Raw genomic sequence first — 23,967 nt, forward strand, 5'->3', positions numbered from 1 at the left:
GGGCCTCACTAAGTAGCTAAGGCTGTCCGCGAACCCCGATCCTCCGGTCTCAGCCTCCCGAAAGCTGGGATTACAAGCGTGCACCACCAGGCCTGGCTCGGTGGTTCCTTTTATATATGCCCTGTACGACAGAGCCTTTGGGATTTGGGGAACTGGTAAATCTACCTATTCCTCTCTATCTCTAGTCACGTGTGTATATACACTGGGATGGTGTAAGCCTTCATCCCGTCAGGTTAACTATTAAATTCTTGGGATGAAAGGTCAAGATACCTGCCTTTAATTGGAACATCAGAGCATCAGAATTGGAAACAGCGTGTTGCTACTTACCATCCACCTTCTCTGAGGAAGAGTAAAGAAGAAACCGCACAGTCACGCTGAGGTCTTCATTCCAGAAGCACTCCAGGCATCATGCTAGAGACATTCTGCAACTCTACTTTTTGGGTGAGAAATTACATTTACTCTCCTTGCTTTTTATTCTAGAACTTAGAATGAATGGTACATTATGTTGGAGTTGCCGTGGAAAATAATCAGAAAAATTAGGAGTACATTGATTTAAAGCTCAGGTTTTTGTGTGTATGTGTGGTACTGAGGATTGAGCCTTGGGGCATTCTGCCTCCGAGCCACATCCCCAGCCCTATTTTATTTTTATTTTGAAACAGGGTCTCACTAGGTGGATGAGAATCTCACTACTTGCCAGGCTATCCTCCAACCTGTGATCCTCCTGTCTCAGCCTCCCAAGTACTAGGATTACAAGTGTGTGCTCCCACCCCCAACTAAAGCTCAAGCTTTTTAAGAGAGGACAATTCATAATATTTCCAAGGAATATATTATCTGTGAAGGGCAGTATAATTTATTCTTTAAAATATGCTTATTATATCTTAGACTCTTCTTGGACTAGCTAACTGCAAATTCCTTTCTCTACAGAGAAAGAATAAATCCAATTTCCTCAGTTTTAGGAATGGGAATTATGATATGCTTTGTGGGGTAGGAGGAAAGAGGGGAAAGTCTTGCTGAGGTATGTTGAAATGATAGTAATATATTCTAGAGAAACTGGCAACTAACACTGTGGCCTAGAAGCTGAGACCAGGGATGGAAGTTTGAGAAATATGAGTGCTGAAATGCTTTTTGAATGATTTAGAATTGGGCAATCTTGCCTCTAGAGAAAGGAAGGGAGAAGCACGTCTGAAGGAAAAGTTGGGCATTTAGAGAATGAACAAGAATAGTATTGATACTATGAAGCCACTGGCGGCAGAGAATTTCAACACAGAGGACAATTGATAGTACCAGACGGTTATTGAAGCAGAAAAAAGAGAAAGGACCTCGGACTCTGTGGTTTTGAGAATGTCCTCTGCAAATTTCTACCATCAAAAGCACCTGGGGTGTGGTTAATATAGTTCAAATACCTTAGATGAGTCTTCCGAAGTTGAATCAGAAAAGCAGGGATGAGATAGGCAAACACAGCCCTTCCTCTGTTAGCAGAACCTGAGTCCCGAGGCCCTGAGGGCCAGGACTGAATACCACTGGAAGGTGGAGCTTAATAGGCCCCACTATCTGATAGATCATATCTTAGATATTCTGAGAGTTAGCTGACAAATCATCTTGTTAAAGGACCTCAACCCTTTCTCTAAAGAGTCTATACCAATAGTTGTGTAAAACAATTTAAAAAGATCATTAGAAAGAAAAATACCCACCCTTATATGACTCAGATGTAATAAATGGTGCTTCCCAAGACAGTTCTATTTATTATAGAAAACAAAATCGGTACAAAACTGGCTGGACGTAAGGTTTCTGTTCAACAGGGCCATTGTCACTCCTGTGCTGAAACTAGTTAGGCCGTCTTGGTTTCAATATAACCCCTCTGGGCTGTAGTAGCCTGAATGTCTAGTATGACTAAGCATTCTACTTGTCTGGTACAGCCAGACACCTGAACATCCCCTACTGAATTCAACTAATGCTAGAAACTAAATAAGAACATTGTTTTTAACCCTGAGAACTAATCTCCCCTTTGAGTTGAGGAATAGTCCCTTTTTTTCCCTACAATTTGGCAAATGTGTTGAATTTTACTCAAAGTAACTGTTATATAAATTTACCTAAAATAGGAAGGAAGGTAGGTTTTTTGGAGTATGGGTTGACCAGAAAAGTCACTAAATGTCCTTAAATGGTGAATATGTATCAACGGGGATAAACAGAAACTTAAAGAGTAAGGCTGGATATGGATATGAAATTGAATTAAAATTGTTTAGAAGCTGGGCATAGTGGCATATGCTTGTAATCCTAGCACTTGGGAGGCTGAAACAGGATGTTCACAGGTTTAAGGACAGCCTCTGCAAGTAGTGAGACTCTCATCAACATTGTGAGACTCTGCTTCAAAATTAAACTAAAATAAGACTGGGAGTATAGTTCAGAGGTAAAATGCCCCTGGGTCCAGTTCCTAATACAAAAGAAAGAAAGAATGAAAGGAGGAGGGAGAGAGGGAGGGGTGGGAAAAAGGAAAAGAAAGAAAGAGGATGGAAGGAAGGAAGGAAGGAAGGAAGGAAGGAAAGAAAGAAAGAAAGAAAGAAAGAGAAAGAAAGAAAGAAAGAAAGAAAGAAAGAAAGAAAGAAAGAAAGGAAGGAAGGAAGGAAGGAAGGAAGGAAGAATAGTTTAAAACCATGTGTCTGGGGGATGAGCTTGTCTTAAAAAATACAGATTCCTTAATCCTTCCTTTTTGATTCTCCAGAATTCCTCATACCTAGAGAGACCAGATGCGGACCTACCACTTTGCTTTGAGCAGACTGTTCTGGTGTGGATTCCTTTGGTCTTCCTTTGGCTCCTCGCCCCTTGGCAGCTTCTCCATGTATATAAATCCAGGACCAAGAGATCTCCTATAACTAAATTCTACCTTGCCAAGCAGGTACAGTAACCTGAATATTTTCAACTCTCATTTCTTTTGCACAATAGATATTTTCTTGGTGGTTAGTGTCCTCTTCCTCGCCTTTAGTCATCTTTTCTTGGCACTGCAGTCTCAGGTACAGACAAGCTCCAGGCCATCCCTAGGCCTCCTTGGGCACCTGTCATATTTCTCAGTGAAGGTAGCTTTAACTTTTGCATAAGAACAGTGACTTAATTCTTATGGATATTACACTCTCTAAAGACAAATGATAAGTAGTGGATCAGTTAAATTGTCATCATCCTTTTGGTATTTGAGAAATGAACACTGTATCATCTGTCTTTAAGCTGTTCTAATAAATCAGGAGATGGCAATTCAGTTGGCACCTACCATAATGTGAAAATGAATCATATAATGTATCTTTTGCACCATACAGGCAATCCAGCTGTCACTTATCTCCCAGAACTTAAATGAGAAATAGATTTTCCATGTTCAGAATATTCCATGAATCAGGATGATCATTTACAGTGGAGAGATGGAGAGTTAATGTGTAGTACAGCAAGAAGCTTGAGTAGGGAAATAATGGAAAGGGTTGATCCTGCACAGGAGAGAGCCCAGGAGGAACCAGAGGAGGAGCTTGCAACCAGTTGCATCAGCTGGCTCAGGGAGGGCTCCTGGACACCTTGATCAAAGTTGTGAAGCTACCTCATAAAATTTGTTTCTTTTTACTAGGTTTTTTTTCTTCTTCTGTCAATCTTTAAACAGATTCTTAGACAGGCAAATTAGATTCTACTGTTGTATAAGCACACATACCTAGGACCTTCAGTAACCTAAAATCTTCAAGAGAGGAAAGGGCTCAGCCAAAGGGGATGAGATTCACATTAACACCTGGGATGGGGCTGGGAATGGGTTTGGGCTGGCTCTGGATAGGGAAAGAACTGTTTATGAGAGCCTGAGTCAGGGTCATTGTCTCCCTGGTTGGGAAGCAATGTTTTAATCTTGTTGTATTCCCTGTAGTTGATAATCTATACACCCTAACTCAGAATCTCAAGAGATACATTTATAAATTGCATTTTCCTTTTTTTTTTGTCTACTATTCTGAGATTGACAGGCATAGATTAGCTTCTTCTTTAAAAATTCAAAATAGTTTTTCCTTTGAAAGAGACAGAAGTATAATTCCTCATGAAGTAAACTCTTTTTTTCTATGAGAACTTTCTTCTCGGCTCAGTCCTCTACTTGGTTTTATTTCTCAGCTTCCGTTTCTCCCTACCTTTGGACTGGTTTTTCCTCTGAACTCTCCTGAACTGGTACTGCTGCTGTTGATTGTTCTTAGTGTCGTGTTTATCTCATCTGGACTTAGAACAGGCTGCTGGAAGGATATAGTTCCTGAAAATACTGAAGTTGTAGCTAGACATTTGTCTTTTAAGGAAGTACTCTTAGAAGAAGACACCCTCTATGATGAATGGAAGATTCAACCAGAGCAACTCCTCATTTGTAAAGTCCTGGGAAAGGGGGATCTTGCAGAGATGCATAGGTATCAAACATGGCCAAACTATATTCTCTTTTTTTTTTTTTTTTTTTTTTGGTGGTACTGGGGATGGAACCCAGGGGCCCTCTACCTCTGGGCTATACTCCCAGACCTATTTTATATTTTATTTGGAAACAGGGTCTCTTAAGCCAGCGAGGCTGGCTTTGAACCTGCACGATCCTCCTGTCTCAGCCTCCCAAGCGCAGGGATTACAAGTGTGCACCACCACGCCCGGCTCAATTCTCTTCTTTTTAATATCAATGATATTGTGAAAGGTAGGCTCAGAAGCCAGGCACAGTGACACACACCTGTAATTCTGGCTACTTGGGAGCATCAAAGTTTGAGGCCAGCCTGGCCAATTTAGTGAGATACTGCCTTAATAGTACAAAGGCTAAAAATTAATTTTAAAAAAGGGCGGGAGGTGTAGCTCAGTGGTAGAGCACTTGTCTAGCATGGGTTCAATCCCCAGTACTGCAAAAAAAAAAAAAAAAAAAGTTGAGTTTAGTGAGCCCCTTTGTCTGGTGGAAGCTCCTTCAATCACCAGAGATTAAAGGCAAAGAGTAGTAAGGACTTGGTAAATCATTAAACACCCACAATATTTCCTTGTTACTAATTAAATTCATTGATAATTGCATTGCTCTGAGCTACACCTATTTTCTTCTTTAGCTTGGAACAGGGTTTCACTAAGTTGCTGAGGGTTTCATCAAGTTGCTGAGAAAGGTCTGGAATCTGCGATCCTCCTGCCTCAGCCTCCCAAGTACTGGGATTACAAGTGTGTGCTACCATGCCCAGCTTACTCTTCATGTTGTTTTTTTGTTTGTTTGTTTGGTTTTTGCGGGTCTGGGGCTGGAACCCAGAGGCATTTGACCTCAGAGCTACAACCCCTTCCCAATTTTTTATTCTTTATTTTGAAACAGGGTCTCACTGAGTTGCGAAGGGCCTAAGTAGCTGAGGCTGTCCTCGAACCGTGATCCTCCAATCTCAGCCTCCCGAATGCTGGGATTACAAGCATGCGCCACCACGCCCAGCTTACTCTTCATTTTGAATGTTTTGTTTCCCAGTTCTTCTATTTGTTATCCTTAGAAGAACTGAAAGTTACTTCTATTGGCTTAAACAGTAGGAGTTCATTATTGTATATAACAAGAAGTTCAGGAATAGTACAGCTCCAGGATTTGTTAATTTAGCAGCTCAACATCAAACAGGTAGCTAATCACTTTAATCTTTCTTCTAATAATCTCATTATACCATGCCATTTATCATGATAGCACATCATTTCAAGAAGGCTGCAATAGCCCCAGGCACCACACCTTCAAATGCAGAGGCAAATAAAGGAGTCACTTTATTTGTGTCACTTTTGAAAAAGAACAACTTAGCCAGGAGTGATGGCACACACTTGTAAACCCAGTACTTGGGAGGCTGAGACCAGAAGATCGCAGGTTCGTGGCTAGCCTCAGCTACTTATTAAGGACACTCCGCAACTTAGTGAGACCCTGTTTCAAAATAAAAAGGTAAAAATAGGGCTGAGGATATGACTTGGAGGTATAATGCTCCTGGTTTCCGTCTCCATTGTCACACATACACAAAAAACTTCATCGGGATTTTACTTCATGTACTATAAAACTAAAGTGTACAGTTCAATTTTTTAGTATATTCGGAAAATTGTGTGACCATCACCATTGCTAATTCCGGAATAGTTTTGATACTCTAGTGAAACCCTGTACCCATTAAGCAGTGACCCACCATTAACCTCCTACTTCCACAGCAGGGGAAAGCTGGCTAATGCACTCTAACTAACCTCCACCCCTAGTCCCTGTCAACCATTAATCTGTTTTCTGTCTCTATACTTTGCTTCTTTGGGACTTTTCATATGTGAAGAATTACACAGTATGTGCCCTTTACTATTTGGCATTTCATTTAGCATAATGTTTTTGAGGTTTATCCATGTTGCAGCATGAACCAGTACTTTGTTTCTTTTTTTAGAAGTTTATTTTGTTATGGTAAAACAACAACAACAACAACAATGGTGTATAATCATCATTACTGTTTAGTTCCAGAACTTTTTCATTATCCCAAATAGAAAACTTTTACCATTAAGCAGTCATTCCCCCATCCCCTCTTATCCTAGTCCCTGTCAGTCACGAGTCTGTTTTCAGTACCTACACATAGTTTGAATATTTTGCATATAGGTGCAATCATCATATGTTTATGTAGACTAGAATATGTGGCCTTTTGGGTATGGCTTCTTCCATTTAGCATGATGCTTTAAAGATTTATCTGTGTTATAGTATGTATCAATATTTCATTCCTTTATAGGGCTGGGAGTATTTTATTAAATTAACATACCATATTTTATTTGTCCTTTCACTGGTTAATGGGAATTTGGGTTGATTCCGTTTTTTTTTTCCATTTTATTTATTTTTTATTTTTATAGTAGCTGAGACTGGCTGCAAACCTGTGATCCTCCTGTCTCAGCCTCCTAAGTACTAGAATTACAAGTGTGTGCCAGCATGCCTGGCTTTGCTCATTTCTTTCTTTCTTTCTTTTTTTTCTTTTTTTTTTTTTTTTTTTTTTTGCACTGGGGATGGAACCCAGGAGCATTCTACCTCTGAGCTATGCCTGCAACCCTATTTTTTTATTCTTTATTTTGAAACAGGGTCTCATTGAGTTGCAAAGAGCCCCACCAAGTAGCTGAGGCTGTCTGCAAACCACGATCTTCCCATCTCAGCCTCCCAAATGCTGGGATTACAAGCGTGGGCCACCATGTTCCAGTTGACCCACTTCTTTTTAAGACCACTTGAGTTGCTGCTACATAGACATACCATACCATGATAGGAATTTAGGTGGTTTCTTTATTTCTTCCATTATAAATGATGCTGCATACACAATGCCTTATACATGGCTGTGTGTAGGATAAATTCCTAGAAATGAGTTTACTTAGTTAAGGGTATATGGACCCCCAATTTTTTTATAGATAATACAAATTGCCCTCCATTAAGGTTTTTCCTTACTCTCTTCAAATTTTTACTATCAAAACGAATGTGAGAGCCAGGTGTAGTGGCACACACTTGGAATCCCAGCACTGGGAGGCTAAGATGGGAGTATCGCAGTTTTCAGACAGCAGCAGCTACTTAGTGAGGCCTTTGCAACTCAGTGAGACCCTGTTTCAAAATAAAGAATAATAAAAAAAATAGGGCTTGGGGTGTAGCTCAGGGGTAAAATGCCCCTGGGTTCTATGCCCAGTACCAAAACAAAAACAAAAACGTGTGTGTGTGTGTGTGTGTGTGTGTGTGTGTGTGTGTTTTGCTGGAGACTGAACGCAGGACCTCTGACATGTAAAACACATGAACCACCACTGAGCTACATCCACAGCCCTATTATCTAACTTTTTATGTCTTAATTGGCTAGGTTAAAATGGTATGTTATAATTTGAAATTATTAGTGAGGTTAAACATGCTTTCATATGTTTAATAGTTATTTGTGTTTTCTCTTTATCCTTTTATATTTCATGATCTTTTTTGCATTGAGTTGTTAGGGTTTTGATGTGGTTCTGTAGACATTCTTTTTGTGTGTGTGTGTGTGTGTGTGTGTGTGTGTGTGTGTGTGTGTGGGTCTGGGGATGGAACCCAGAGGCATTTGGCCTCCTAGCTACACCCCCTACACAATTTTTTTTCCTTTATTTTGAAACAGGGTCTCACTGAGTTGCAGAGGGCCTCACTAAGTAGCTGAGTCTGTCCGCAAACCGCGATCCTCAGGTCTCAGCCTCCCAAATGCTGGGATTAAAAGCGTGCGCCACCACGCCTGGTTGTAGACATTCTTTATAAAATAAATTGGCCCTTTTTTTTTTTTGTGGTATTGGAGGTGGAACCCAGAGGCTTTCTACCTCCGGGCTATACTCCCAGACCTATTTTCTATTTTATTTGGAAACAGGGTCTCACTAAGTTGCTGAGAGCCTCACTAAGTAGCTGAGGTTGGCTTCGAACCTGCGCGATTCTCCTGTCTCAGCCTCCCAAGCGTGGGGATTACAAGCATGCGCCACCACGCCCGGCTCTAAATTGGCCCTTTTTAAAAATGAATTGCTCTGCATATTTTCTAATCAGTTATTTTGGTTCAATATGTAAACCAGTGGTCAGGCCCCTGCTTTTCCTTGGCTGGTCGGCTGGTTACTGTTTTCCCTGCCTAGTCATCTCAGGGGTGGGTGCTCTGGCTCTCCCTTGATCTGTGTTACCACCTGATTCACCTGAGGGCAAACATAACTTGCACCTCTGGACTGTTGTGTTTTTTCTAAACCCTCATAGTTTCTTGTGAAGAAACCACAATACAGCATATTATGTGCTTGAGCAAAATGCATTTCTGTTATTGAATGGCTCCTTGATAAATAATAACACTGGTCCAATAAGTTAAAGATGCCTCATCTCCTGTTTTTCATTATAAAGAACCCAAGATCTCTGCTGAACCAATCTGGATGAAGGAGACTTGTCAGAATGAGTAGGGGTCGATGGGTGGGAGTAGGAAGGATGAGGGAAGGTGAGATGATGGTGGTTGATCCTTATTTGGGGCTAAGATACTGGTGTACCACTCAGCAGAGGCAGGAATGTTCCTCTCTGATGGATGGGAGGAGAGGGACTCATAGGACAAATATTTATTTTAGGGTTGGGTTATCCTGGGGCAAAACAGTTACAGTTGTTTGCAATAGAAAAAAAAAAAAAACTTCAAAAGTGCAAATGTTATATGAGGTCAAATTGGGACCAAAGAACAAAGAAAGGGAAGAACGTCATCCCAGTTGGGGTGTGGAGGTTCTCCTTTTGAACCTAGTATATTAACTTTCTACTGCTATATTAACAAATTACTCAAATCGTAACAGCTTAAACATAAACATTTTTTAGAAATCTTATAGTTGTGTGGATCAGGACATTGGAACTACTTATCTGGATTTTGCTTCAAGGTCTCTCATGAAGTTCTGGCTGGGTCCCCAGCCATCTAAAGGCTTGACTGGGGTAGAGGATCTGCTTCTAAGATGGTTCACTCACAGGGTTGTCAGCAGGAGGTCTCACTTCATTTCTAAGTGAGCCTCTCCTATTATACGTGTGTGTGTGTGTGTGTGTGTGTGTGTGTGTGTGTGTGTGTGTGTGTGTGTGTTACTGGGGATTGAACCCCGGAGCATTCTACATCTGAGGTACACTCCCAACCTATTTTATTTATATTTTTGAAACAGAGTCTTGCTAAGTTGCTTTAAACTGGTGATACTCCTGTCTCGGCCTCCCAAGTACTGAGATCCCTGGAACAATCTGAGTTCTTTGACAGAGCTGGTGGCTTTCCCCCGAGAGGCAGGGGGAGCAAGTACACAAGAATGAGCCATGTTGCTTTTTGTTTTGTTTTGTTTTAACCTATCTTGGAAGTCTCTCATCGTCACTCTCACCGGTTTCTTTGTTTTTTTGGTGTTTTTTTTTTTTTGTTGTTGTTGTTGTTTGTTTGTTTTGAAGTAGTAGAAATTAAACCCAGGGGCATTCTACCTCCAACTTACACCCCCAGCCCAGTGTTTTATTCTTTATTTTGAAACAGGGTCTCACTAAGTTGCGGAGGGCCTCAGTAAGTAGCTGAGGCTGGGCATGAACCTGCGATCCTCCTGTTTCAGCTTCCCGAATGCTGGGATTACAAGCGTGGCCACCACACTCGGCTCCACCATATTCTATTCATTAGAATTGAGTCACTGAACCCAGCGTACACTAAAGGGAAAGGGATCTGTACTCTACATTGTGAAGGGAGAAGAATCAATAGTTTTACATATTTTATTTTTCAATATAGTTTTATTGGCACATTGTAATCTCACATCATAATTTAGTTCAGAGTGACAGGGACATACATATATGCACACAGCACTTAGTGAGTTCCCCCACCCCAGCTCTCTCCCTGCTCCCTCCCTTTCCCCTCCATGGTATTGAGATTGGCATTGACAATTTCACATATGTACACAACTTTAGTAGAAGTGTTTCCTTCATTAATTCTTCCTCACCTTCCCCAACTCTCCTCTAGACCCCTCCATCTCTCCACTAGGGCTTCTCCTCCTTTATCTAAAGTATCTCTTGTATCCTGATACTCTTCTGCATCCACATAGGAGAGAAAACATAAGACCCTTCACTTTCAGTCTTGTGGACATATTTTATTTTATTATTTATTTATTTATTTATTTGGTGGTACTGGGGGTCAAAACCAGAGGCTTTCTACCTCCAGGCCATACTCCCAGACCTATTTTATATTTTTTTATTTGGAAACAGGGTCTCACTAAATAGCTGAGGCTGGCTTCGAACCCATGCGATCCTCCTGTCTCAGCCTCCCAAGAGCAGGGATTACAAGAATTTGCCACCACGCCTGGCACTTGTGGACATATTTTATTTTTTTTATTTTTTGTGGTACTGGGGATGGAACCCAGGGGTCTTCTACTTCTGGGCTGCACTCCCAGACCTATTTTATATTTGGAAACAGGGTCTCACTTAGTTGTTGAGAGCCTCACTAAGTAGCTGAGTCTGATTTTGAACCTTCACGATCATCCTTTCTCAACCTCCCAAGCACGGGGATTACAAGCGTGCACCACCATGCCTGGACATATTTTAGAATCAAAACACTTAACATTTGCTTTGAACATCATTCCATTACTTGAACTATATGTATCTATTCACTTCAGAAATACTTACTATGTTATCTGAATCACTCTATATCATTTTTCCCATTCATTACTAGAAAACTTTCACTTCTAAGAGGCTTATAAAGAATGACATGTTTTGGGAAGTCAAGGCAGGAGAATCGCAGGTTCAAGGCCAGTATGTGGCAGCTTATTGATACCCTGTTTCAAAATAAAAAATAAAAGGGCTGGAAATGTAGCTCAGAAGTAGAATGCCCTTGTGTTCAATCTCCAGTACTATACACACACACACACGCACACGCCTGTAAAGAAGGAGAAGGAGAACAAGAAAGAAGAGGAGAAGAGGACAGAAAAAATTAGCATGTTTCTAATAGTGATCTTTTCTCCTTCTCAGGTGCTCGTTGGGCTTCTCCTCATTCTAGCTGTCATAGAGCTGGCTTTTGCGCTCACAGAAGACTCTGGACTAACGGGAATCCCTCCTGTTAAATATACTAACCCCATCCTCTACCTAGTCACATGGGTAAGGATCATCTCTACTTCCATCCTGTTTATCTTCTCTCTATTCATCTAGCTGAAATATGTTCTTTGGGGATAAAATTAAGTCCAATTTTATCTTTTTCAAGGTCTTATAGTGAAGCAAAGATTGTTTATAATAGGGTAAACCAAATTGTTAGGTTTTCATCTACTCTTGAATACTAACTTATAAGAGCCTTTTTCAGCTTAATGCCTCCTTACTCCTGCCATTTAAGGATCACAGAGAAGATTTAAATTCCTTGATAGAGAATAATTTTAAATGTTGTAAATATTATTTTAAGTTGATAGGCTGGTGAGTAATCACTGAGTCTAGAGTTTTTGTATAAACTTGAAATTTTTTGTAGATTTTTTTGTAGAAAGTGATGTCTCTCTTGCAGGCATATTTTGTAGGTGGCCTGTACAGTGTTTAAAAAACAATTCAATTCGGTGCTTTCATTCTAAAAGAGAAAGATTACACATAATTCTTTGGGTTTGCAAAATTTCTTGAAAATTCAGAATGTCTATGCCAACCATGAACCTACATCTCCATTGGTCAGTGGTCAACTGAGACTGAGACTGAGTAGCAATTGCCTCCTTCAGACCATGAGCTCAGCACATCCTGATACTCTTGCTCTGCTAGAAGGTAAACTCATCTGCCAGGCTTCTCCAGCAGTTTTGTTTGCTACCACTGTTACAAAACAAGCGGAAGAGGGTCTTGAAAGTGGTTTGGTACTGGAACCTGGTTCGCAGAGCTGTCTGCATACCTCATCCCAGTCCTGTACCTAGTAACACTGTGTTGGAGCTTGAAACCTATCTCAGCAGGAGTATTTACACCATGAAAATTGACAAATGCTACTAATCATGGCCTTTTGTCACCCTCCCTCAGAATGCTGGGTTACTAGCACAACACTAAGTCTAGGAAACCAACATATTTAAATAATATAGGGCAAGTTTGGAAGTTTTTAAAAAAATTACTTAGTATATTATATTAAGAAAATCAAGATAAAGACAATTTCTACCTACTCATCAGAATCTACCTCTTTGACCTATTACCTGATAGTTCTTTTGGTCTTGAAAAGGTTTTCATAGCTCCCCCCCAAAAAAGCAGGCAGTGACCCTCTGCTTTCTTGGCTAACTTCCCCTCTGAGTGTGGTGAATAAAGATGAGACACTGGAAGAGAGAAGTAGATGGTATAATGGAGAAAATACACAGTTTGGCATGTGTGAGCTCTCTGCCTGACCAGATCAGTTTCAACAATCTCCTTTCTCTGACATCCTTCCTTCTCCTGTCAGTGGTTAGTGACACTACTCTTCAGAGCTTCATACACATTTCTCTCTAGCTCCTGGTTTTGCTGATCCAAGACAGCAGGCAGTGGTGTAGACAGAAGAACTCTTGGTTCCTGTCCCTCTTCTGGATCCTCTCACTACTCTGTGGCGTTTTCCAATTTCAGACTCTGATCCGGGCACTGCTCCAGGTAAGGAAAAAAGATAAGGCAACATGAGGAGGTACTGCCGGGCACCCCTAAGTCAGCATCAAGTAAGAGACCCCAGGACAGAATTGTAGGAGGAGGTCCTGGCTACAGGCTCTCTTCACAAGCATGGATATACATGGGCTGTTTGTTCTTAATTTGGATGAAAGGCTCATTCTCTCTGTTTTCCCCATAGGACAGCACTTCTAATCTGGCCTATTCCTGCCTGTTCATCATCTCATATGGACTCCAGATCCTGATCCTGGTTCTTTCATCATTCTCAGAAAAAAAAGACTCATCAGATGTAAGATTGATTATAGATATTATTTAATGGATGATATCTTAGCAAATGTAACTTTAACATGTCTTGGTCTTATGGAGGTCCCATGAGCCCAGAATAAGGTACAGGATAAGCATCCCTAATCTGAAAATCTAAAATCTGAAGTGCTCCAAATCCAAAGTTTTCAAAAAGTCTATGTAATTTTGCTAAATCCAAAAACCTTCAAAATCGGAAACATTTCCAGTCTCGGGCATTTTGGATAAGAGTTATTGAATTTGTAGTACAGAATATCTTATACATAAGGAAACATTGACGAGCATTTTAAAATATTTTGATCTTTACCTATCAATCTTTACGATTAGCAATGAATTCATACATCTTTGCCAGAAAATCTGATTACCATTCTATTAGTGACAGTAAGATCTCCAAACTAACATATGTTGACCAACCAACTTCAACATCATATCTAGTTTCTAGCACATCATATCCAAAAAAATCAGTTTCTGATTTTAGAGTCTGTTAGTGTTCCTGTTATCTATTGATTCACTTTTTAATTTTTTGTATCTTTCAGAATCCATTAACCACGGCTTCATTTCTGAGTAGCATTACCTTTAGTTGGTTTGACAGGTAGGAAATGTCTGGATTGTGGGTTTTCTATATTCTTATGCCTTCACTTTTCTAAAAGTGAAGGGAAGCTTAATTTTTTTAAAAAAATTGCCTCCTGTGGCCTCCATTTCTCTTCTACTTTGATTTAGAGAATGTTCATCTTAAGAGTCAGTTAATTCAGCCTCTTTGTTGGGCAGATTAGGATGCTTAGGAGGGGAGGGAATTGCTCTTGGTAGCCTGGGAATTCCACAGGAAGAAAGAACGGATGCAGCAAGATAGGACCAGGAAATTTGGATGCAGGCAGTGTGGCCCAGGTAAGGATGAAATAGCCAGCCTGCCTATCAGAGGATCTGGACATGTACTCTTGGGTTCTGCAGTTCCAGAGACCCCATTAGCAAGTTGGCAAAGCCCATGAGTCCCTTCTCAGATAATGTTTAAAAGACACAAAATTATAAAGGAAACACAATATATTGAAATACAGTTATCAGAGCTAGGTACGGTGGCACATGCCTGTAATCCCTGTACTTGGGAGACTTTGACAGGAGAATCACAGTTTTGAGAACAGACTCAGCAACTTAGTGTGATCCTCAGCAACTTAACAAGACCATATTTCAAAATATTAAAAAATAAAAAGGGCTTGGGGTGTAGCCCTTTTTATTGGTGCAAAGCAATACATTAATATTTCAGTACCTGTGCTGCAGAAGCGAGCACAAACCAATACATTCAATAACACAATTTAGTGATGAATCTAATAATGACTTTGATTTTTAAAACAGTGATGAATTGAATAGCCATGCAAACATCTGTGGTTTCTCCTGGTGACAAAGTACCATATTATACTCATATTAAGAGAAAAGGCTAGATTTCACTTAGAAGTTTTACAAATAAAGATGTTATTTATTTCCCATCCATGTCCTCAAACTCTTGCTTGGGGAGTCCTGGTCTAGGGAGATAGTATAGGAACAGCTGGGGGTTGGCTCCATTTTTTAAAGGCATCATGAAGCCCCTTCACAGAGACCCCAGAGTGTAGAGAGGCAGCCAAGTTTGAGGAGGGAGGAGCAGGAGCACAGAGGAGTGATGCTATTTTGGCTCTCCCTTTCCTTGGTTTCTTTGAACACTTTCTGTTTTTGCCATGTACTTCCTTTTCAGTTCTACTCAATCTTCTATCAGGTCCAAAGAGCCAGGAGAGAGGAACAAAGGTGTAATGGAGAAGTCCCATCCTCTGTTCCTCTCTCTCAGGTCTGGGAGGTGGGTTTTGATAGAGACAGCCTCTGATGCAGCCTGCAGTGTCTCAGCCTGTGGGCCATTCTTGTTTCAGCACTGTTCTGAAGGGTTACAAGCACCCTCTGACACTTGAAGATGTCTGGGATGTTGACGAAGGGATTAAAACTAAGTCAGTTGTGAGCATATTTGAAAAACACATGGGCAGAGAGCTGCAGAAAGCCAGGCGAGCATTCCAGAGACGGCAGAAGAACTCCAAGAGGGACACTGCAGCCACCCTGCACGGCTTGAACAAGAACCAGAGTCAAAGCCAAGATGTCCTTGTCCTGGTAACTCTCCCACAAGTGTCTGTGTGACTGTGCTGTCTGTCTCAGGCAAGAAGTAGTGTCGTGGTGCTTCTGTCCTTACATTTCTACAGTTCTTTATATATTTCAGTGTATTTCATATCATTGGTAGTATTCACAATACTAGCATTACCTTAGTGGTGGATATATGAGGGTATAATACGCTATCCTCAGCCAGGCATGGTAGTGCACGCTTGTAATCCCAGCATTCAGGAGGCTGAGACAGGAGGATCACGGTTCGTGGACAGCTACTTAGTGAGGCCCTTTACACCTCAGTGAGACTGTTTCAAAATAAAGTATAAAATAGGGCTTGGGGGTGTAGTTCAGAGGTAGAATGCCCCTGGGTTCCATCCCTAGTACTACTACTACTACTACTACTACTACTACTAATAATAATAATAATAATAATAATAATATACTATTCTCTCTCCTTTTGAGTATATTTGAAATTTTCCATTATATTTTTTGTAAACAATATCTTAACTTTACTAGAATTTGCACCTTGGTGGGAGTTAGCAATTTCATGTTATTAATAGAGTCACTCAAAAATATTTATTGAACATACTTCTATGTGTAAAATAAGTCTGAGACTGTTCTGGGCACTGGGTACAAGGAACAAGCTTGATAGTGTGGTCATTTTTAGAGAGATGGAAAATAGAAAATTGAGAATATTATATGCTATTAAGAAAATAAAATAAAACAGGTGGAGCACAGTATGTGCCTGTAATTCCAGCTACTTAGGAGGCTGAAGCAGGAGGATTGCTTAAGCTCATGAGTTGGTGACCAGCCTGGGTAACACAGAAAGACCCCATCACAAACAAACAAAAAACAAACAAATAAAATAACAAATATCCCCCCAAGAAAAAAACTAAAAATAAATAAAAAGAAAAGGCATGTTAGTGGATTTCAAGTGAAATGCTACTTTAGACAGGGTAAGAGGGAAGACTTCCAAGAAAGGATGACATTTGAAAAGAGACCCATATAGTGAGAACAGTGCATGCAGGGTTAGTCAGAGGAGCAGGCAGCGAGCACAACTGAGAACTGGACAGAGATCTCCGGAGCATCAGGAGAGAGGCTGAGCACGGGGTGCAATGACTCAGAGAAGCAGACGGGACTAAACTGGGTGGATCTTTGTGGGCCACCATGAGGACAGCCAGTGGACATTTTTAAGTGAAAGAATAATGTGATTCAATTTGCTTTTTTAAAAGCTTACTTAGGCTGCGTCTGGAAAATGGATCCTTACGGGGGCAGGAGTGAAAGCTGGGAGGAGGCCAGCAGTATTCCAGGGAAGAGAGAGGGAGAGGGAGAGAGAGAGAGAGGAGAAAAAAGAGGTATGAAAGGATGTTACTAGTAGAAAAACCTGGAATTTGGGACTGAGAAGCTAGAATTTGGAGCCTGAGGCCAAAACATAGAAAAAGAGGCTGGTGAATGAGTTCTTGTGCCCCATGTGTTAGTTTCCTAGGGCTGCCATAGCAAAGTACCATAAATCAAAGAATTAAAACAGCATATGCTGAGGGTGCCCAGTGGCAGAGCATCTGCTTAGCACACATGAGGCCTTGGGTCTTACACACACACACACACACACACACACACACACACACACTTACACATATTATCTTCCAGCTCAGGACACCAAAAGTCTGAAATCAAGATATCAGCAGAATCATTCTCCCTCTGAAACTCATAGTGGAGAATCCTTCCTTGTCTCCCCCACCTTCTGTTTTTCCCCCCAGAAATCCGGGGCATTCCTTGGCTTATAGATATATCATTCCGTTCACTGCCTCTGTTGTCACATAACTCATCTCCCTGTGTCTGTCTTCCCTCTTCTTATCAGGACACCAGTCATACTGGATTACAGCCCACCCTAATCACCTCATTTTAAATTACTTACACCTTCAAAGTCTCTTAAGGGTACATTTTAGGACTTGGACTTTTTTTATGGCGAGACATAATTCAATCAATAACAAAGGCTTCGAAGTATCCAAAATATATACTACCATGTCCATGTCCGTGTCCTTCACTCTCATGACTGGGACCCTCACTCAAACTCCCACTCAATTTGTTTTTATGTGGCATTCATACTAGCTTAGTTGTCTACTTTTTTTTTTTAACAGTACTGGGAATTGAACCAAGGGGCATTCTACCTCTGATCTACACCTGCAGCCCTATTTTTTTAATTCTTTATTTTTAACTAATGTCTCTCTAAGTAGCTGAGGCTGGCCACAAACTTGCAATCCCCCTTTCTCAGCCTCCCAAGTACTGGGATAACAAGCATGTGCCACCATGCCCAACTAGTTGTCTACTTTTCTAATCCAAAATACATGACAGTATCTGTTAGAAGGAGGAGAAAGGAGCTAGAGGGTGGATAGCAGTGAGGTGATGAAGAGAAGATTAAAATGTATACAAAGAAGACAGCAAGGCCCACAGGCACTGCCGGAACTCCACAGTGGCACAGGCAGGAACATAGTCTTACATCAGACAACTCTGTGGATGCTGTTGTTTTTTTGATTTTGTATCTAGGAAGAGTCTAACAAGAAAAAGAAGAAGTCTGGAACTACAAAGGACTTTCCCAAGTCCTGGCTGATCAAGACCCTCCTCAAGACTTACACCGGCATCCTCTTGAAGTCATTCTTACTGAAACTAGTGCATGATATCATCTTGTTTCTGAATCCTCAGCTGCTGAAGTGAGTCCCAAGGCCTGGAGTGTTCTTTTGGGGCCACCTCTGCCACTCTTCTTTTTTGCCCCTTATTTATGCAGGCCATAACTTTTATTAAATTCCCATTTTTTAAACTGCCCGTTATTTTATTTGACCTCAAGCTTTGTGTTCATGAAGAGCACAAGGCATTTTTCAAGACCTAAGATGATGTACACTTTAGCCTCTCTTTTTCACATCTCCTCCACCCACCTCATGGGAGCCCAGATACTTGTTAGACCTTTTCCTTGTTAAACAGAACTGCTGTGGTGTAAGCCACATCTGAAAGTAAGGCGGCATATCCAAGGAGAGTAACTGACTTCGCCTCTCCCGCAGTCACAGTCTTCCCTTGAAGGTTCAGACAAATCATGACACAACTTTGAAGTCTGCCATCTGGAATGAAGCACCAGAAAAGCCCTTTTCATTCATGCCAGACACATATCTTAATTTTCAGCCCCACATTGTCTAGAAATGAATCAACTTGTCCCATTACAGCTTCTTTTACCAAGGAGTGGGACAAGACAGGGCCAAAGCACTGCAGTGGCAGCATTGTTGAGCACTTCTCTCATTATCCATTCTCACAGCCATGGACTGTGACCCTAAGTTCTTTCTGCCCATCTCCAAGGAAAAGCAAGACTATTGGCATGATTTGGAACTTAGGTCTTCCAAAGGCATTGGACAATTCGGGCCATTTTTGCTTCCTATGGTATACAAGTGGGGTCATTGTCTGTGCATCAGGAGAGTGGGAGCCCTTGGAGGCCTAATGGCAACACTGACCTGCTTTTGCTCTGGCAGATTACTGATTTCCTTTGTGAGTGACCCTGGAACATACCCATGGGTCGGATATCTCTACGCAATCTTCTTATTTGCTGTGACATTGATCCAGTCTCTCTGCCTTCAGTCTTATTTTCAAATGTGTTTTCAACTGGGAATGAGTGTACGGACAACCATCATGGCTTCTGTATATAAGAAGGTAAGTGAACTATGTCAGGTGTCACCAAAGAAAATCTTTTCAGTAATCATAGGCATTTATTCTAAGAGAGGAAAACTTGACAGAAATGACAGAAATGATAACTGATCTCAATACTTAATTTTGGTTAGTTATACAGAGACTCCTTTCAATGTCTGTTTGGAAATTAAAATATGAAAAGTATGTTCATAGACATAGGTCTTTGGGGGGGGGGGTACAGCCTAGGGAGAAACTGCCAAGCTGCCCAGGATCTGCCTTTTAGTTTTTGAGGCTTAGATATCTGCACTCTCTTTCTGCCTCTCTTGACAAGGTGAAAATGCCTTGGGAAATCATGTGAAGTCAGGAAAGTTGTCCAAGAGTCATACTCTTAAAACCACCAACATTTAATCCCAATGCTTCTCTAAACCCAGTTCATAAACCTGGTGTGTCCTTTCAAATTATAGTTTTGCCAGTGAGACTAGAGTGCTCTATGGATCAGGACTTCATCTCTCCAGAACAACTTTTACCTAGCAACCTTTTTTCTTTTTTTTAATCTATGGCAGCAAACCAAACCCTTCTCTGTCTGACTTTTTTTCCTGGTAAATATTTACTGAGCTTTTCAGGCCTGGAGAGTTTTCATTTCCGTAAGATGATTCTGTTCATCTTCCTTCCGATACATTGGTTTTAAGGTTTGACTTTCTCAGAGGAACTGTATTTTCCTTATGTTTTAGATATCAGGGTAAAGCCTAATTTTATTCCTAAAGAAATGCAAATGAAGTCGTTATGTAAGTGACTATAAACTTGAGGGAGAAATTCAAACATGAGTAGACAGAACTTTTTTTGTGTGTATGTGGTACTGGGGATGGAACAAAGGGGCATTCTACCTCCAAACTACACCCCCAGCCCTATTTTTTAGTCTTTATTTTGAAACAGGGTCTCACTGAGCTGCAAAGGGCCTCACTAAGAGCTGAGGCTGTTCGCAAACCTGGATCCTCCTGTCTCGACCTCCCAAATGCTAGGATTACACTCCTGACCTTAGATAGAACTTTTTATAGATCAGAACATTAGTTTTCTTCTCTTCTTCTTCTTTTTTTTAACCTGCACCAGAAAGTGCAATGATAGGGAGTTCTCTATTATACCTTCTACTTTTCTCCTTTGTTTTTTTCTCTCGAAACACAAGGTGTCTTTGTCTTCTCTTAATAGATGTTGACTGATTGGGACACTCCAGCAGGTAATCCAGGCATCTTGAGATAAGAAGTCTTGTCAAGTACTTAGAACTCATATTGGAATTGAAAATTGTGATTATTCATTTCCATTATTTTGATTCCTAATATATTCAAGGTTTTGTTGTTAGAACCAAAACAGATATTCATAAAACAGAGCCCTTAACAATACATTCATTCAAATAATTATTGCTACTAAAAGTAAAACAAAAGCCGGGCATGAGCCGGGCGTGGTGGCGCACGCTTGTAATCCCAGCATTCGGGAGGTTGAGACCGGATGATCACAGTTTGCGGACAGCCTCAGCTACTTAGTGAGGCCCTCTGCAACTCAGTGAGACCCGGTTTCAAAATAAAAGAATAAAAATTAGGGCAGGGGGTGTAGCTCAGAGGTTGAATGCCCATGGGTTCCATCCCCAGACCTGCCAAAAAAAAAAAAAAAAAAAAAAGCCGTGCATGGTGGTGCATGCTTGTAATATCAGCATTTAGGAGGCTGAGACAGGAGGATCACAGTTTGCAGACAGCCTCAGCTACTACTTAGTGAGGCCCTGTGTAACTCAGTGAAACCCTGTTTCAAAATAAAGAATAAGTCGGGTGTAGTGGCGCATGCTTGTAATCCCTATGCTTGGGAGGCGGAGACAGGAGGATCGCGAAGGTTTGAAGCCAGCTGCACTGGCTTAAGAGACCCTGTTTCCAAATAAAAGTATAAAATAGGTCTGGGAGTGTAGCCCGGAGGTAGAAGGGTTTCCAGGAACCCCAGTACCACCAAACAAAAGAACAAACAAACAAACAAAATAACGAATAAAAGATAGGGCTGGGGGTGTAGCTTGGAGGTAGAATGCCCCTGGGTTCCATCCCTGGTACCGCAAAAAAAAAAAGTAAAATAAAGTTGCTAGTTTCATGCATTTAGATAATGCTTCTCTATTTGTGAAATATTTTTCACATTCACTATCAATTCATAATCCTGTGAAGTAACAATGCATTATTCCTATTTTATAGAGAAAAATAAGGCTTAGAAAATTCAATGCCTACAATTACATAGCCAAGACTCACCCTCAGACAAAGCTTGTGACCTAAACCAATGGCCCTTCTACATGCATAGTGACTACCTTGCATGGTAGTTGGATGTTTTTATTTTCACTTTGCTTTTCTACACCAAAGTGGAAGTATGGCAGTGGGCTGATTTCTAGAACCCTGGTGGCCTAACATTTTAGGGATTTTCTTTCTACTGTATAATCAAGAATACTGGTATGTTCCAAAGAATGTATTGGTGGATCAAGATGACAGTTCTAGAAGGAGGATGAGGTGGGTACCCAAGGTCACTCACACAGAAGGCTCTTCTTCTGGGAAGATATAGGCCACACCAGATGTTGCCTTGGTGAGCATAGTGTTAAGTTTCAGGGCTCTAGAGTTGTATAAACAGCATTGTTGAGAGGGACAGACCTGAGAGTATTAGCCTTCTGATTTCCCTAACATGAGAGAAGATATTGCCCACAAATTCCTGACAAAGACAAGGCATTTTTACTACTGATGTGTGAACTCTGAAGCTTTCCTCTCCATTCTAAAATCTCTGTTCTTGGGAATGCTTACAACCTCAATGTAAGAGCATAGGTACAAGCCAGGCGTGGTGGCGCACGCTTGTAATCCCAGCATTCCGGAGGCTGAGACTAGAGGATGGTGGTTCGCGGACAGCCTCAGCTACTTAGTGAGGCCCTCCACAACCTAGTGAGACCCTGTCTCAAAAGAATAAAAAAAAATAGGGCAAAGGGTGTAGCTTGGAGGTAGAATGCCCCTGGGTTCCATCCCCAGACCCGCAAAAACAAAACAAAACAACAACAAAAAAAAAGAGTATATGTACAAAAAACATTGCCATATCAAAAGTCTCCAAGCTGGGCGTGGTGGCACATGCTTGTAATGCCAGTACTTGGGAGGCTGAGGTGGGAGGATTGTGGTACGCAGTCTCAGCTACTTAGGCCCTCCACAACTTAGTGAGACCCTGTTTTAAATAAAGAATAAAAAATAAGTGGTTTCACTCTCTAGTACCACACCAAAAAAGTCTCCAAAGCCAGAATCAATACATGCTGATTTCATCTCTCCCTCTCATTTTCCCTCCCTTCCTTCATCCCTCCTTTTCTTTCAGTCTTCAGCATTTGTGCCTCATAATATAGTAGTGAAAAGGACAAACATAGCTCTTGTCCTCACAGTGTTTATACTTAATAGAGAAATAGAATATCAAAACAATTGCGGTTCATTTTAATGAAGGCAATGAAAAAAGTAAGCATAGAATGTTACAGGAGTACACAGGAGAGATATCTATCCCAAACTTGGGGGTCAGAGTAGTCTTCCCAGAAGTTGCATCTAACCTGAAACCAAAGAATAAATCCCTTTGGACACCAGGAATAAATCCCTGTTTTCTGGACAAAGCCATGTGTGGATCACTGGGGCTGGAGGAAGGTAGAAATAGGAGAAAAGAGTGAGCAAGAATGAGGAAATAGTGTGCACAAGATTTGGGGGCAAAAGGTCAGTGTTTTGAAGACGTATCCATGTGAAACCTATACTTTCATCGTGTTCTCACTTCCTGAGTTTCCCCATCTCCTCCCCAGTATTCTTGGCCTTGTTCCCAAATCCTAATCCTGATCTTTACTTTTAGACACTGACCCTATCCAACATGAGCAGGAAGGAGTACACGGTGGGAGAAACAGTGAACCTGATGTCTGTGGATGCCCAGAAGCTCATGGATGTGACCAACTTCATACACTTGCTGTGGTCAACTGTTCTACAGATTGCCTTAGCCATTTTCTTCCTATGGAGGGAGTTGGGACCCTCAGTCTTAGCAGGTTTTGCTGTGATGGTTCTCCTAATCCCACTTAATATAATATTGGCCACCAAGAATAGGGCAATTCAGGTAAGAAAACAAAGTCATCCTGGGGATATATGTCTTCTGTAAAGTCAGTCTAATTCTTACTTACTCTAAAGTCTTGGAAGGAACACAAGCAAGGCAATACTAGTGCAAGACTTTCTCCTCTCCCAAATATTCATGGCTTTCCCTGTCTTCCCTTTTCATCTCTAACCACTCTTAGGGTTTATATACTATGTCTTCATTCATGCTAGAGGAGAGAGCCTGACTGGAGAGGGAAGGGTGGCCCTGGACACTGGGTACATAACTCTTCCACTCTGCTCTCCTGGGCTGCATGCAGAACAGTGATTTCAGCCCTGCTTCTTCATCACAGCAACCCAAACCAAGCCCTCAGCAGTCACATGAGCAATCCAAACTTTCTGCCTAAGTCCTGGCAATCACCCTGCTACTAGCTGGTAGGAGGGCTCCATGTAGACAGGAATTGAAGGTTTGGTGGGTGGACTTGACAGTCTTTTTTATTTATTCATTAGCATGTTTTGCATTTATTTGGCTACAATTATTTTAAAAAGATTTATTGCATATCTTAGTTTTCTGAGAACACAGCAGTAAATTACACAGGGGCTCTGCTCTTATGAATCTTCTATTCTGCATGGGGCTGGAGAGACAGGCAATGGATAAAGAAAAATGTCAGATCATGATAAGTACTAGGTAGAGAACTCAGGGTGAAATGATAGTGAGTGAGTAGGTGGCCATGAGAGTCTTCTGCAAGGAGAGGACATTTA

General features: G+C 41.2%; 1 protein-coding gene across 1 annotated transcript in view; it reads left to right on the plus strand.

Annotated features, from left to right (window-relative positions):
• Positions 1–408: 408 nt before the first annotated feature.
• The window catches only part of ABCC2 (ATP binding cassette subfamily C member 2), a gene marked incomplete at both ends in the record, with an annotated part of 65,557 nt that continues 41,998 nt past the window's right edge, over positions 409–23,967 (plus strand). Inside the window, 10 exons of the mRNA XM_080693902.1 lie at positions 409–441; positions 2,720–2,893; positions 11,429–11,554; positions 12,887–13,021; positions 13,212–13,319; positions 13,867–13,922; positions 15,220–15,451; positions 17,987–18,150; positions 18,955–19,132; positions 22,979–23,233. Coding sequence (XP_080550028.1) covers positions 409–441; positions 2,720–2,893; positions 11,429–11,554; positions 12,887–13,021; positions 13,212–13,319; positions 13,867–13,922; positions 15,220–15,451; positions 17,987–18,150; positions 18,955–19,132; positions 22,979–23,233 — 1,461 coding nt within the window. The remainder of the gene's footprint in view (positions 442–2,719; positions 2,894–11,428; positions 11,555–12,886; positions 13,022–13,211; positions 13,320–13,866; positions 13,923–15,219; positions 15,452–17,986; positions 18,151–18,954; positions 19,133–22,978; positions 23,234–23,967) is intronic.

The sequence above is a fragment of the Muscardinus avellanarius genome (assembly GCF_963383645.1).
Source record: "Muscardinus avellanarius genome assembly, chromosome: 4".
NCBI classification, from domain to species: Eukaryota; Metazoa; Chordata; class Mammalia; order Rodentia; family Gliridae; genus Muscardinus; species Muscardinus avellanarius.